The following is a 14,583-nucleotide window of genomic DNA, read 5'->3' on the forward strand; positions in this document are numbered from 1 at the left end:
TCTATAGAAAACACTGGAAATATGCTGAGGGAAATACATGGAGATCGTGGTAGGAAGATACACTGACTGTATCTTTTTACCCTTGCTATATCAAGAGTATCCTCTCTAAACATTCTTCTGCATAATTATATTGGAAGACTAGGGGTCTCCCACTAGGTTTTAACTCTCTTTGATTGGGATTTTTTTCCCCAAGCAAGTTCATATGAGATCATCTTACACCTTTTTTAGTGACTTAGTTAATCAAAACTTGAATCTAAATTATAAATTACATGACATGAGATCAGTGCAGTTTTACATTTTTTTAATGAACATTTAAGATTCATATACAAAAGCTAACAGAGCGATAATCCAATCATGAAATATGTACAGGGAAATAAAACAGAAAATAACTCAATTACAATTTCTCAGCGCTGAAGCAGCAGCAAGAGGACCCAGGGTCCAGAAACAATGGCCACAGAATACCACCACCAAAGACCAAGGCCTTGTTGCTTTAAGGTTTTAAGATTTTGCTTTCTTAGTCATTATTAAGGTTGTAAAGGTGTTGGGGCGGGGTGAGAAATAAATTCATTTTTCACAAAAAACAACAAAATTAATTTTGAATCAGTTGATTTCTTTTCCTTGGGGAATTATTTGATCTACTAATCTAAGACACTATGGGCTTGTCATTAAATTTGTCTGCATAAATGTTTGCTTATTCTACTTCTTAATGTCAGTTCATGCAGTATTTTTCTAATTTCAGAACAAGAAGAATTGTTAAAGGCAATTCGTACTGGACTTAAATGTCCACAGTTTGCTCTTCATGGACTTTGTGTACCCGAGGATCTTTGCTTTTTCACCTGTCAAGTGGTCATCACAGGGATTCCCTAAAATGTTCTGTTGGCTGGGAAAAATGGTACGAAATGGCATTCGAAGTATAAAAACGTCATATACTCAGAACAGTTAAAAATATACTTATCTTGTTTGTAAACTATTGATGTTAGGACGCTGAGCATCTGAGAGTCAGTCATTGCCTCCCGTTGTTGTAGAAGGCCATTTGCTTGGTTTATTAAGGGGACATCCTTGAAACATTGAAGTTACACGTAGAAACATCAAGGCAATATTATTTGTACATATTATTAAACATGCAAAATTTCCTGAAAGACAGCGCCCAAATAGTCTCTGTGAGCTTGACCTCTCCTCAGGTTCATTTCTGTGCAAGTATGGTTTCCTGTCTTACTTTGGAGAGGTAGCCCCTTTTATCACGGGCTCCCTATTCAAATATGTTGCCCAGTAAACTAGATTGAAAGTGCCAAATAAAATGGGGAACACAATCCGGGACATTTTGTCGATCTTGCTGATGCTGTTGTAGGTCTTTTTGCTCTCAGAAGTCTTCTCCTCAGATGCTCTGATTGAGGCTGTACCCACAGCATTCCCAGTCCCGCCTGGAAGCTGCTCCTTTGGGATGTTTGGAGGATGGGTCAACTTCCCAGTTGTAAAAGCATTTGTTGACTTATTTAGTATGAGTTCACGTTCTTTTTTCTGCAAAATATAATAAGGTAAAGACAAGTCATCTTTCAGCTCCTGGATAAGGTCTCACAGCCTTTCTTCAGAAAAGACAATGAACATGAACTCATCCCTGGGAGAAGACAAGCCTCTTGTAAGTCTAGAATCACACAGCAGGTAGGTGTGGATGAACAAGAGTTTTTGATGTTAGTATTTGGTATTTCTCAGGAACCTATTGTAAACTGAATTAAGATCACAGTAATAATCATCACAGGTATGCCCTTGGGAGTGAATATTGTATGCAGTTTGCTATAAAAAATATTCTAGAGAATGACTGTTAGAGAACAATTAAAAAGAGAATAATTTAAAATGCTGCCTACAGTAAGTAGTCCTTACTGCAAGGTGTATCTAAAAAAGGGCTCCCGGGAATCAGCCATGTCGCTGTTTGCAACAGCACAATGAAAATATCTTGTATTGTTGAGTGTCATTTCTTTTCAGAATGTATAATTATATTCTTTTGATGGGCATATGTGCAGTCTCCAATTCTGAGATTCTGGATCCAACAAAGGTCTTGTGCACACTGTCTTGTTTTTTGGTTTGCTGGTTTGTTTGTTTTAATTATATATGGAACTCTAGAACAGTGAATGAAGTTTATGTGAAAAACTCAGAACCATAATAACATTTAGAGTGGTGAGGACAGGAGCTGTTGAGAAAGAGATGTATTAAATTTCCTAATTGTTAATGATATGATAGAGATTTGAGGGGCAAAAGAGTGTGTGCTTGCAGGAACTCAACAAAAACATGCCTAATGCTTGTGTATTTTATGTTGGATAAATTTTCCTCCAAAGGAATAAAATAATAATAAATTACACTGAACTCTGGTGAATGATGTGCATGAAACTTGTTTTGATATGCATAAAATTTAAAATGGGGTTCCACAGTCCTCGAACACAAAACTTGCCTACAGAGAACTGGTCTACCAGGAGGACCCTTTCTCTAAGTCCACAGCCCACAGGTGGGACCCCTCTTTTTCTCTGTTGACTGTCCAAAGAGAGACATACAAGGAGCACACAGGTGCAAGAGCCACAGGTCGGCCTAGGACAGGGCCTTTCTGGTCTCCATTTGCAACCAGAGCTGGGGCTGAGCCACAGCTCTTGGACCCAAAACTTGCCTGAAGAGAGCTGTTCTGCTAAGAGCTCACAAGCCCAGATGAGCAACAACCTCCAGTCAGAAACAGCAAGACCAACTAACATCAGAGATAACCAGATGGTGAGAGGCAAGCACAAGAACATAAGCAACAGAAACCAAGACTAGTTGGCATCACCAAAACTCAATTCTCCCACCAAAGCAAATGGATATCCCAAAACACCAGAAAAGCAAGATTTGGATTTAAAATCACATATCATGATGATAATAGAGGACTTTAAGAAGGACATAATAACTCCCTTGAAGAAATACAGGACAACACAGGCAAACAAGTAGAAGCCCTTAAAGAAAAAACACAAAAATCCCTTTAAGAGTTATAGGAAAACACAACCAAGCAGGTGAAGAAATTGAACAAAATCATCCAGAATCTAAAAAGGGAAATAGAAACAATAAAGAAATCACAAAGAAAAAAAACCCTGGAGATAGAAAAGCTAGGAAAGAGATAAGGAAACATAGACACAAACATCACCAATAGAATACAGGAGATTAGAGAGAGAATCTCAGGGGCAGAAGATACCATAGAAAACACACAATAGTCGAAGAAAACACAAAAGCAAAAAGCTCCTAATCCAAAATACCAGCAAATCCAGACACAATGAGAAAACCAAACCTAAGAATAATATGTTTAGAAGAGCATGAAGAATCCCAACTTAAAGGGCCAGTAAATATCTTCAATAAAACTATAGAAGAAAACTCCCCTAACCTAAAGAAAGAGATGCCCATGAACATACAAGGAGCCTACATAACTCAAAACAGATTGGACCAGAAAAGAAATTCCTCCCATCACATAATAGTCAAAAGACAAAATATACAAAACTAAGAAAAAATATTAAAAGCAGTAAGGGGAAAAGGTCAAGTTATATATACAGACTGACCTATGATAATTATACTAGACTTCTCAGCACAGACTATGAAAGACAGAAGATTCTGGACAGATACAAACTCTAAGACAACTGTCATACAAACTCTAAGAAAACATAAATACCAATCCAGGCTACTATATCCAGCAAAACTATCAATTACTATAGATGGTGAAACTAAGATATTCCATGACAAAATTAAATTTACCCAAAATATTTCCACAAATCCAGCCCTACAAAGAATAATAGATAGAAAACTCCAACGCAAGGAGGGAAACTACTCCCTGGAAAAAGCAAGAAAGTAATTCAACAAACCCAAAAGAAGATAGCCACACAAATATAATTCTACCTCTAACGACAAAAAATAACAGAAAACAATCACTATTCTTTAATTTTTCTAAACAACAATAGACTCAATTGCCCAATAAAAATACATAAACTAACAGAAACAGGACCCAGCATTTTGCTGCATACAGGCTACATACCTCAGTGATAAAGACAGGCACTACCTAAGAGTAAAAGGCAGGGAAAAAATTTTACAAGCAAATGGACCCAAGAAACAAGCTGGGATGGCCATTCCAATATTGAATAAAATTGACTTTCAATCAAAAGTTATCAAAAAGATAAGGACTGACACTTCATACTCATCAAAGGAAAAATCTACCAAGATGTACACCCCATTCTATACATCTATTCACCAAATGCAAGGGCAACCACATTAATAAAAAAGTTCTAAAACTAAAAGCATACATTGAACCATACAAAATTATAGTAGGAGGCTTCAAGACACCACTCTAATCACTCTCATCAATGGACAGATTGGGGAAACAGAAACTAAACAGAGACACAGTAAAACTAGCAGAATTTATGAACTAAATGGAATTAAGAGACATCTATAGAACATTTTATCCTAAAACAAAAGAATAAACCTTCTTCTCAGCACATTATGGAACGTTCTCCAAAATTGACCATATAATTAATTGGTCACAAAACAGACCTCATAGAAACAAGAAGTTTGAAATAATCCCATGCATCCTATCAGATCACCATGGACTAAGGCTGGTCTTCAATAATAACAAAAATAACAGAAAGCCCGCATACACATGGAAATTGAACAATGCTCTACTCAATGATAACGTAGTCAAAGGAGAAATAATCAAACTTAGATCGAAATCAATCAAGAGGAAAACAAAAGAACTATAAAAAGAATCAAGAAAACCAGGAGTTTTGAGAAAATCAACAAGATAGATAAACTCTTATCCAGACTAACCAGAGGGTATAGAGACAGTATCCAAATTAATAAAATTAGAAATGAAAAGAGACATAACAACAGAAACTGAGGAATTTAAAAAAATTATCAGATTTTTATCTCTTTGTACAAAGCTCAAGTCAAAGTGGATCAAGGACCTCCACATAAAACAAGATACACTCAAACTAATCCAGAAAGTAGGAACGTGCCTTGAACACATGGACACAGGGGAAAATTTCCTGAATAGAACACCAATGCTCTAAGACCATAGACAAATGGGACCTCATAAAATTGCAAAGCTTCTGTAAGGCAAAGGACACTGTCATGAGGACAAAATGGCAACCAACAGATTGGGAAAAGGTATTTACCAATTGTACATCCAATAGAAGGCTAATATCTAGTGTATATACAAAGAACTGAAGAAGCTAGACTTCAGAGAATCAAATAATCCTATTAAGAAATGGGGACAGAGCTAAACAAAGAATTGTCAACTGACAAATACTGAATTGCTGAGAAGCACCTAAAGAAATATTGAACATCCTTAGTCATCAGGGAAATGCAAATCAAAATGACCCTGAGAAACCACCTCACATCAGTCAGAATGGCCAAGATCAAAATCTCAGGTGAAAGTAGATCCTGGTGTGGATGTGGAGAAATAGGAACACTCCTCCATTGTTAGTGGGATTGTAAGCTGGTACTACCAATGTGGAAATCAGTTTGGCAGTTCCTCAGAAAATTGGACCTAATACTACCTGAGAACCCAGCTATACTACTTGTGATGGTTTGCATATGCTTGGCCCAGTGAGCAGCACTCTTAGAAGGTGTGGCCTTGTAAGAGGAAGTGTGTTACTGTGGGGGTGAGCTTGGAGACCCTCCTCCTAGCTTCCTGGGTATGCTGAGGATGTTCCTGGCTTCCTTTGGATGAAGATGTAGAACTCAGTTCCTCCTGTACCAAGCCTGCCTGGATGCTGCCATCCTCCCACCTTGGTGATAATGGATTCAACCTCTGAACCTGTAAGCCAGCCCCAATTGAATGTTGTCCTTTATAAAACTTACATTGGTCATGGTATCTGTTCACAGCAATAAGACCCTAACTAAGTCCCTAGAAGTCAGTACCAAAGTGTTGCTGTGATAGGCCTGACCATGCTTTCATTTGGAAGAATGTGGATTTGGAGACTTTGGATTTGGAAAGCAGTGGAAGGCTTTAAATGGGGCTTAATGGGCTATCTTAGTAGGAATGCATAAGTGTTTATTACTGAGAGTGACTTGAATTGTGCAAGTCTGGCCCAAGAGGTTTCAGAGGAGAAGAATTTTGGTATGTTCTTTAAAGACTGTATTTGTGGTATTTTGGTGAAGAATGTGGCTGCTTTTGGCCCTTGTCTGAAGTCTGCCTGAGGCTAAGGTGAAAAGACTCAGATTAATTAAATTGACAAAGGAAGTCTCAAAAACACCCATCATAGATTTTGTTCTCTGGTTAAGACTCATGAAGAGCATTTTAATGAAGAAAGGGAAGTTGAAAAAGGAAAAATACAAAATACATGGTTCAAGTATTAAAGGGACACCCAGAAGTAAAATGGAGCTGAATCCTGTGTTCAAGGATATTAATTAAGGAAGTGAGGACCTTGCAGCAAGATCCCACCCAGCTAAATTAGCTCCAGGCAACTTAGTATGCACCTTTAATCCCAGGAAACTGGCATACAGGTCTCTACATTCAAGGTCAGTCTACAAAGCAAGATCCTAACAGCCAACCTTAGACAGTGAAGGGGTGGAAAAGAGGAAGCTAGGGATAATGTAATAGAACAAGGGACCATGTTTCAGCTCCTACAAGCAGCAGAACTCAGCAGTTTTAGCCCTGTGTCTCTGGCTTTATATTCAAGAAGAGAAGGAGACTACTGGGACAATTGATGCTGGTTAGCTGGAGCTAAGAAAGAAATCAGCATCACTGAGGTGAAATCTTCTGGGAAGGGTTTTCTGAGCACTGTGTTCCAGAGATGCCAAGGTTGTACCTTGTGCTGTGACTGGACTTGGTAATGTGTCAGAGTCACCCAGGTGGTACTGGTTTTGAAGGCATGAAGGTGTTATAAAGAGCAGCTGAAGCTGGATACTGTGAGAGACCATGGAAGGTCATTGGTGAAGATACACCCTCAGTTGCAATTGATGGCCCAGGACTGAAGGGGTCAGGCAAAGGAGCTGAGGCTTGGCACGATGAAGAGAGCCTAGGAGAGGCTTTTCGTGAAGCCTAGCTGGTTGCCTGTCATAACTTGGGGATTACAGTTAAGTGATTAGATGGATCTTGGAAGAGACTGAACTTTGGACAGTTTTTGTTGAAACTGCTATAGACTATAGGGACTTTGGAAGTTGAACTAAATGTACTTTTTTATTATGCTATGTTTAGGTATGGATGGCCTCCATAGACTCAGGTGTTTGAACAAGCCTATGGAGGCCAGGGAGTAGAATGTGATGGTTTGTATATGCTTTGCCCAGGGAGTGGCACTATTAGAAGGTGTGACCTTGTAGGAGGAAGTGTGTCACTGTGAGGGTGGGCTTGGCGATCCTCTTCCTAGCTGCCTGGGTATGCTGAGGCTGTTCCTGGCTTCCTTCGGATGAAGATGTAGAATTCAGCTCCTCCTGCACCATGCCTGCCTGGATGTTACCATCCTCCCGCCTTGATGATAATGGACTGAACCTCTGAACCTGTAAGTCAGCCCCAATTAAATGTTGTCCTTTATAAAACTTGCATTGATCATGGTATCTGTTCACAGCAATAAAACCCTAACTAACTAAGATACCACTCCTGGGCATATACCCAAAGACGGTCCAACATATAACAAAGACCCATGCTCCACTATGTTCATAGCAGCCTTATTTATAGTAGCCAGAAGCTGGAAAGAAGCCAGATGTCCCTCGATAGAGAAATGGAAACAGAAAATATGATACATTTACACAATGGAGTACTACTCAGCTATTAAAAACAATGATTGCATGAAGTTCTTAGGTAAGTGGATGGAACTAGGAAATATCTTGAGTGAGGTAACCCAGTCACAAAAGAACACACATGGTATGCACTCACTGATAAGGGGATTAGCCCAAAAGCTTGGAATACCTAAGAAAAAAATTCATCGATCATATGAAGCTCAAGAAGGAAGACCAAAATGTGACTTCTCCATTCCTTCTTAGTAGGGAGAACAAAATACTCATGAGAGGAAATATAGAGTGTTGAGCAGGGACTAAAGAAAAGGTCATTGAGAGACTGCCCCACCTGGGTATCTATGCTGTATGCAGCTATCAAATCCAGTCACTATTACTGGTCACAAGAAGTGCTTGCTGACAAGAGCCAGATATGGGTGTCTCCTAAGAAGCTCTGCCAGAGCCTTAGTGATACAGATGAAAATGATTGCAGCTAACCATTAGACTGAACAAGGGGACTCCAGTGGGGGAGTTAGAGAAAAGCCTGAAGGAGCTGAAAGGGTTTGCAACCCCATAGGAAGAACAAGAATATCAATCAACAAGACCCCCACCAGAGCTCCCAGGGACTAAACCACCAACCAATAAGTACGCATGGAGGGAACAAAGGCTCCAGCACATACGTAGCAGAGGATGGCATTGCCCAGTATCAATAGGAGGAGAAGCCCTTGGTCCTATGAATGCTCTTTTCTCCAATGTAGGGTAATGCCAGGGCATTGAGGCTAAAGTGGGTGGGTGGGAGTGGGAGCATCCTCATAGAAGTAGGGGGAGGGAGGAGGAGATATAGGAGAGGGGGAAAGGAGATAACATTTGAAATGTAAATACATCAAATATCCAAGAAAAATAAAATTTAAAAAATGAAATGGGTGATTGATGAAAAATAGATCAGTGTAAAGATAATAGTGTACGGATCATAAATGGACACATGGATAATAGATGGTTGGATAGATGACAGATGATAAATAGATTGGTTGATGAGTGGATGGATACTAGGTATAATGATGAATAGCTAGAAATGGTGCATAGATTGTTGTAAAAAAAACATAGTAAAATATTACCAGCAGAAACATTTTAAGCAATACTGTATGCTTGAAAACATGTCTAATAAAATATTAGTTTAATTCTCATTTCATTTGCATTATTAATATAATGTCATCCTATTAAATAAAATTTAAATAAAGCATCATTGCTATTATGAAAAACATGTCAGCCAGGAAAGATATGGAAAGAAAACAAAAAGAGAGCAGAAGGAGGGAGGTGCAAGTGAGAATAAACGAAAACCAGGTGCTGAGCCAGATGCAAGGAGTATGCGACCCCTAGAGACTATGGGAGGGCAGATGGGCTTCATGGCAGCCTTCCAGAATATTAGTAAGTGTGACTAACTACTCTAAACAATTTTCATCTTTGAGAATCAGGGAAAGAACACAATAGGAAAAAAATTCCCTCAATAGGCACACATTTATGAAGATCAGATGTTACCCAAGAATCATATATAAAATAGCTCACTGTGTGTTTGCCCATTGCCTGAGGGCATTCTCCCACATGCTTTAAATGACTTCTAATACCTAATGCAAGTTAACACTGTGTACATACTTGTTCTTTTTGTATTGCTTAGTGAATGACCAAAAATCGAATTCTGTTCTTGTGCAGTACATACCTAATATTTTTCTCCAACATTTTGAACTGCAGTTAGTTGTATCAAAGATTTGGGACCTGCAGACATGGAAAGATGAACATCCTGTCCTTTATGCTGACATGAGCTTTGAACTAGGGGAGATGAGCATGAAGAGAGGGCAGAAATAGCACAAGACACAGTAAGGTTCAGGTGGGAGTGCCTCACATAGAGATCCCCATGGATCCCTCTTCCAGAAAGTGTTTGCTGTCCAGTTATCATCAACAAAAGCCAGCAGTCAGCTCCTTCAAAAACAGCATCAGCCATAGAAAGCTACCTGACCCTCTCTAGCCACAATTGTCCCTAGAATGCAGACCCCTGGCTGTGTAATAGTTTTCTTGAGAGATTTAAACCTTCCATGTTGGAGTTCTCTCATTAAGACAACAGCATGCTTACAGGGAGGGCAAGCCAGAAGTTACTGGAGCTTAGGAAGCAAACAACCCAAAATAACTCCAGGAAGTCCCTGAAGCTGACCAGGTTCACCAGCCCCACCTCTCCCAAATATATATGAGGTGGAAATATTGCCAAGAGTCACTCTCAGACAAGACAAGCTGCCTTGTCAAGAATCAGATCACACGAACCACCTAGAACAGTCAGACTGTTCAGACAAGACTCCAGCAAACTGAGCTAACTGGAATGGACACCCCTCAGGCTGTTGAGGTGTCTGCAGTTTGTACAGTGTTCTTCAGTTTTGTGATCCATTGGCTTTGGAAATTCAGCTGCATTTGAGTCAGTTGTGCTCCTATAAGTAACTCCTCACTTATATTCCTATGACCCCAGTCTAACTCATGAGTTCACTGTGTTGTGTTTTACAGTTATTGGTAGTCAATTCCCTGTCTTGGATGAGTGATGTTTGTTCATGATTCCCCATGAAGAATGTCACTCAGCACTCACGTATTAGCCAGTGAGGCAGAAGCATCACTTCCATAGCAAGTGCTCTGATTGCTTCAGAGTATGGATTATCTGAGACTCTGCTAAGCCTACACACAGAGTGTCACCATCTCTGTCTTACCTTCTTCCTCCATTCTTGGGAATAGGCATGAAACAATGGAGAGTTTTCTGAGTTCTAAAATTTTTCTCAAAAAAAAAATATAAGAAAAGTTTTCTCCACTTCTAGTGATGATCACAATAACAGATTCCCAACAAGATGTTTGTTCTCACTTAGTCAGTGAGTCTGACAGAGTGTGTGATCTGCCAATAGCATTCTAATGGTACCACCACACAAAGAGCCTTTCCAGAATTGGGGTAGGGAACAGGACTGGGGAACAATTCATCATCTTGGCGTCCCATATGGCTGACCAGTGGGTCACACTGTGAGAGTGATTTGTCAAGCTATGTTACTTTCTTTTGCCCCACAGACCTAGAAAAGAACAGTTACATGGAGTCTGAAACAGTTCAAGAACATCCTGTTTCTACAAATGTTTCTCCAGCACCCCACAGATCATCTTCAGCAGCCAAATCATTTGTGTCTCCCCAAACCCTGAAAACAAACTCAGATAGGCACTGTGAAGAAACAACAGGCATGGGGGAAAATATGATAGACAGGCAGACTTTAAGTGATGTCACTAAACTTTTAGGCTTAGAAGGGGAAGCCAAGGGAGTCAAGGTTTTTTGTGGGGAAGAAACATAGATAGTGTAGAAAGATGGGGTGAGCCCCAGCCCACCTAATATATTACTAGGAGATAGATGCTTGTGGCTGCCTGCACACTAAAAGACCACCTGGTGATAACTTGCAGGAAGAAGCTCAGTGTTAGCCTATATTCACAAACTTCCACTTTGAGTAGAGAGAACTTATCTATTAGGCCGTGCTACACCTCTAAGCAGGGGTCCTATTGCCAGCCTTCTCTCTCCCAGTTCCTGTCACCCTGTCCTATCATACAGCCAACTGGACTTGAATGTGTGACTCTGTGAGTAGCATAGGGCATGGGGAATGGACTTGGAAAAGAGGCAGTCCATGGCAAGGTCAGAATAAGATATGCAATCTCAGACAAGCAAGGGCTGACCCAGACACCATGGGGTAAAACCAAATAAACTCCACGGGATGGAAGTGCACAGGTTTGCCAGCTGGTGTGGTTCAGCACATCTAACTCTATTCATGGATGACTCAGTTTAGATTTTCCTTGGACTTATTTCACAAAGGATAGATTAAGATTTCCTTTCAATCTTTCCCTGAAAGCACTGACCTCACCTCTCAGTTCAAAGGACTTACTTAAATGTCTGTTCTGAGCATAGAGTAACTAGTGGGTCATTATCTCTGGTTTTATTTTCTGTGCCTGTACATTTTCTCATCTCTGTGGAAGTGATTCAGCTCAGGACCTTGTGCTGCTTCTTTTCCTCAATTGTTCCTTACATTTGGGTGAAATCATGTATGAAGCATGCAATGAAAGATCACGTGAATATGTGACATCACACATTACTATTCCTCAATTGTTCCTTACATTTGGGTGAAATCATGTATGAAGCATGTAATGAAAGATCACGTGAATGTGTGACATCACACACTACTATGCATGCTCATAGCTGAGTCGGCTGAATCATTCCCTAGAAGCACTGGGTCAGTTTGGCTGATGAGATAACATTCATTATGCTGTCCACCCTCTTTGAGACATGATGGCTACCTCAAACAAGATATAATCCATGACCTAGGGATAAAAGAACATACTGCAATGTGAACTGAGGCTAAATCCTAGACACATTATCTCTGGAGAGGATTGTTTCTGCAAAACTGGTCAGTTTGAATAAAAGTAAGTTCAAACCATGCAGTGAACACCAGACATTTTACTTGAACGAAATTGATTTAAAATAACTTAGACCATCTCTAAGACCCTGTAAAGAGCCTTGCAGGTAAGAGGGAAGATCATTCTAGAGGGAGAGACTGAAAGAGAAATGCCCAGTTGAATATTTGGATCCAGAATTAGACCCATTTTCCTCTCAATGGACCCTAAAAGGAGCATAATAAGCCATCCCTTACCTTGATTTTAGCTGCTTCCAAGGCCTTCTTGCCATCCCAGGCCCATCCTCTCTTTGTAAAGTAGTTGACTGTGGCAAATTCAATCAGGGCAGAGAAGACAAATGCATAGCAGACAGCAATGAACCAGTCCATGGCTGTGGCATAGGCCACTTTGGGCAGCGAATTCCGGGCACTGATGCTGAGGGTTGTCATGGTCAGCACTGTGGTCACTCCTGCTCGACGAGGAGAGGGCAGAATACAACATGAGAAAAGAGATCAGTGCCCCTTCCCAGAACTCCCTTCCGAAATATGACAGAACATAGGCCCTTTTCTTTATCCTTATCTAATTCCTTTCTCCCTGAATGTCCCTGTGGTTATCATATTTTCTGCAGTGAAAACATTGCTTATCTAATTTCCCCCACTGTCTTCATCTTCTATAATAAAAATTAAGAAGAGCATGGATTGTAGTCTGATTTCTATATAACTATACCAGCTTTCTTTGGACAGGTTGGGAAAATTGTTGGTACCTGTTTGGATGAGTGGTTTGACTCCATGGGACTAAGGCAAGAACACATGAAGAGTGCAGTGACCTTCACACAAGACTTAGCAGAGTGCTTCATAGAGACTTACTGAGTACTTTGTAAGCAGTGCGCTGAGACAGAATGGTACAGTGTGTTCCTTTCTGGTGTATTGACCATAAAGAGACGTTGGCGATGCCTGAGCAGCAGGATGAGACCTTCTCTTCTAAGCAGGGGCAATATCCTTGAACCTGTTGTGGCTCTAGAGAAGCACTGCAGTTGTTCGGCTGGGAGGATACATGTCTTTAAATTGGAAGATTTGTGTGTTATCAGCCAAGCTTCAGCCTCTGGTCTATGCTATTTTTTAGAAGACTGTGCTATGTTCACCATGCAGGAAAGCTGGAGATTTATAAGCACTTGCAATATACTCAACCTCCCATCATGTGACGAAATGACCCATCTCTGGAGTCAGGACTGGGGGACTCTTGCAGTCTACACAGTGGCTCTTTTTACACACTTCGGTGAACATGGACCTGTGTTTGGGATGTGTCAGGAATGTCCCTGTTATGTCTTGAACTGTGATGTTCATCAACTTGGCACACTGAAGTCTGAATCTCAACAGTTTAAGATTGTGATTAAGATTAAAAGGAACTAGGCTCTTAAGAAGTAATGACATCAGCAGACAATGTGCTCCTTAATTCATTGTGACTGATAGTGTTTAAAAGAGGAAATTCTCAGTTAACATGCACACACAGGAAACCCAGGAATGTGCAGCCATAAGCCCTAGACCCACCAAAGGCAAGAGTAGACTCCTGGATGAGAGTTTCCTCCACAAGCTTCAGAGATAAACCAATCCTGCCAGCCTCTTAATCTTAGGATCCCACCCTCCTGAGACTGCAACACTGTTTCCAAGCCAGCTGCTGGTAGAACTCTTAGAGAGGCCATGGGCAACCAGTAACACATGGAGCACTAGGAGCCAATGGTGGTCCAGCATCGGGGAGACCTACAACTCACAGAACATGGAACTATGTGGAATGAATGCCTAAGGAGTCACTTTGGTTTTATATTTTGATTTTTCTTAACAGTCAGTGACTTATGCTGAGTACATAGCTGAGTATAGACACTCAAATAGGCCTCTACTCAGGTCATTTAACATTTGAACATGTGCAGAGAACCTCGAGAGGAAATAGACAATCACAGGCAGTGTTGTCCATACTTTCATTTACCTAACTAATAAATGTCCACTCTCTAGTTCATTAGGCCCATCGACTTGGTGAGTGAGTGCCTCCTGGCCATGAGTCAATCTCCACACCTTGATATAAATTCTACATTGAATCATGGTAAGGAACTTAGTTGGGAGTAGAGTGATGAGCAGGGATGCCCAGGGCTCTTGGGCTTCTTACATACTCTCATCAAGATAAGGTGCATGCAAATGCTTTCCTATTGTGGAAGGAAAACTGGATGTAGAACTTCTGTGTGAACTGTATTTCACAGCAAGCAAAAAATGAGCCTCTGTAGTCACAAAAGATCTGCAAATTGCCCTTAACATCCCTTCTCAACTGGGAATAGAGTGCTGTGGTTCAGGCAGGTGACAGCCCAACACCCCTAGTGTTAAAGGCTAGTTCTGCAGCTCCAGATGGTGGAGAGTGTCATATAGTTTTCCAGTCACAGGGAGGGTCATA

At 40.5% G+C, this 14,583-nt stretch overlaps 1 protein-coding gene across 4 annotated transcripts in view; it reads right to left on the reverse strand.

The window, feature by feature from the left end:
- Window positions 1–284: 284 nt before the first annotated feature.
- Window positions 285–14,583, reverse strand: part of Gabra5 (gamma-aminobutyric acid type A receptor subunit alpha 5) — a 105,668-nt gene continuing 91,369 nt past the window's right edge. For 3 of the 4 annotated variants that reach the window (XM_087551803.1, XM_087551804.1, XM_087551799.1), the window contains 2 exons: window positions 12,405–12,616; window positions 285–1,518 (listed from right to left, as the gene is read on the reverse strand). In XM_087551803.1, coding sequence (XP_087407929.1) covers window positions 1,213–1,518; window positions 12,405–12,616 — 518 coding nt within the window. In that variant the 3' untranslated portion in view covers window positions 285–1,212. 4 annotated transcript variants of the gene reach the window in all.

Source organism: Rattus norvegicus, chromosome 1, assembly GCF_021556685.1.
Source record: "Rattus norvegicus strain SHRSP/BbbUtx chromosome 1, alternate assembly SHRSP_T2T, whole genome shotgun sequence".
In the NCBI taxonomy this organism is placed as follows: domain Eukaryota; kingdom Metazoa; phylum Chordata; class Mammalia; order Rodentia; family Muridae; genus Rattus; species Rattus norvegicus.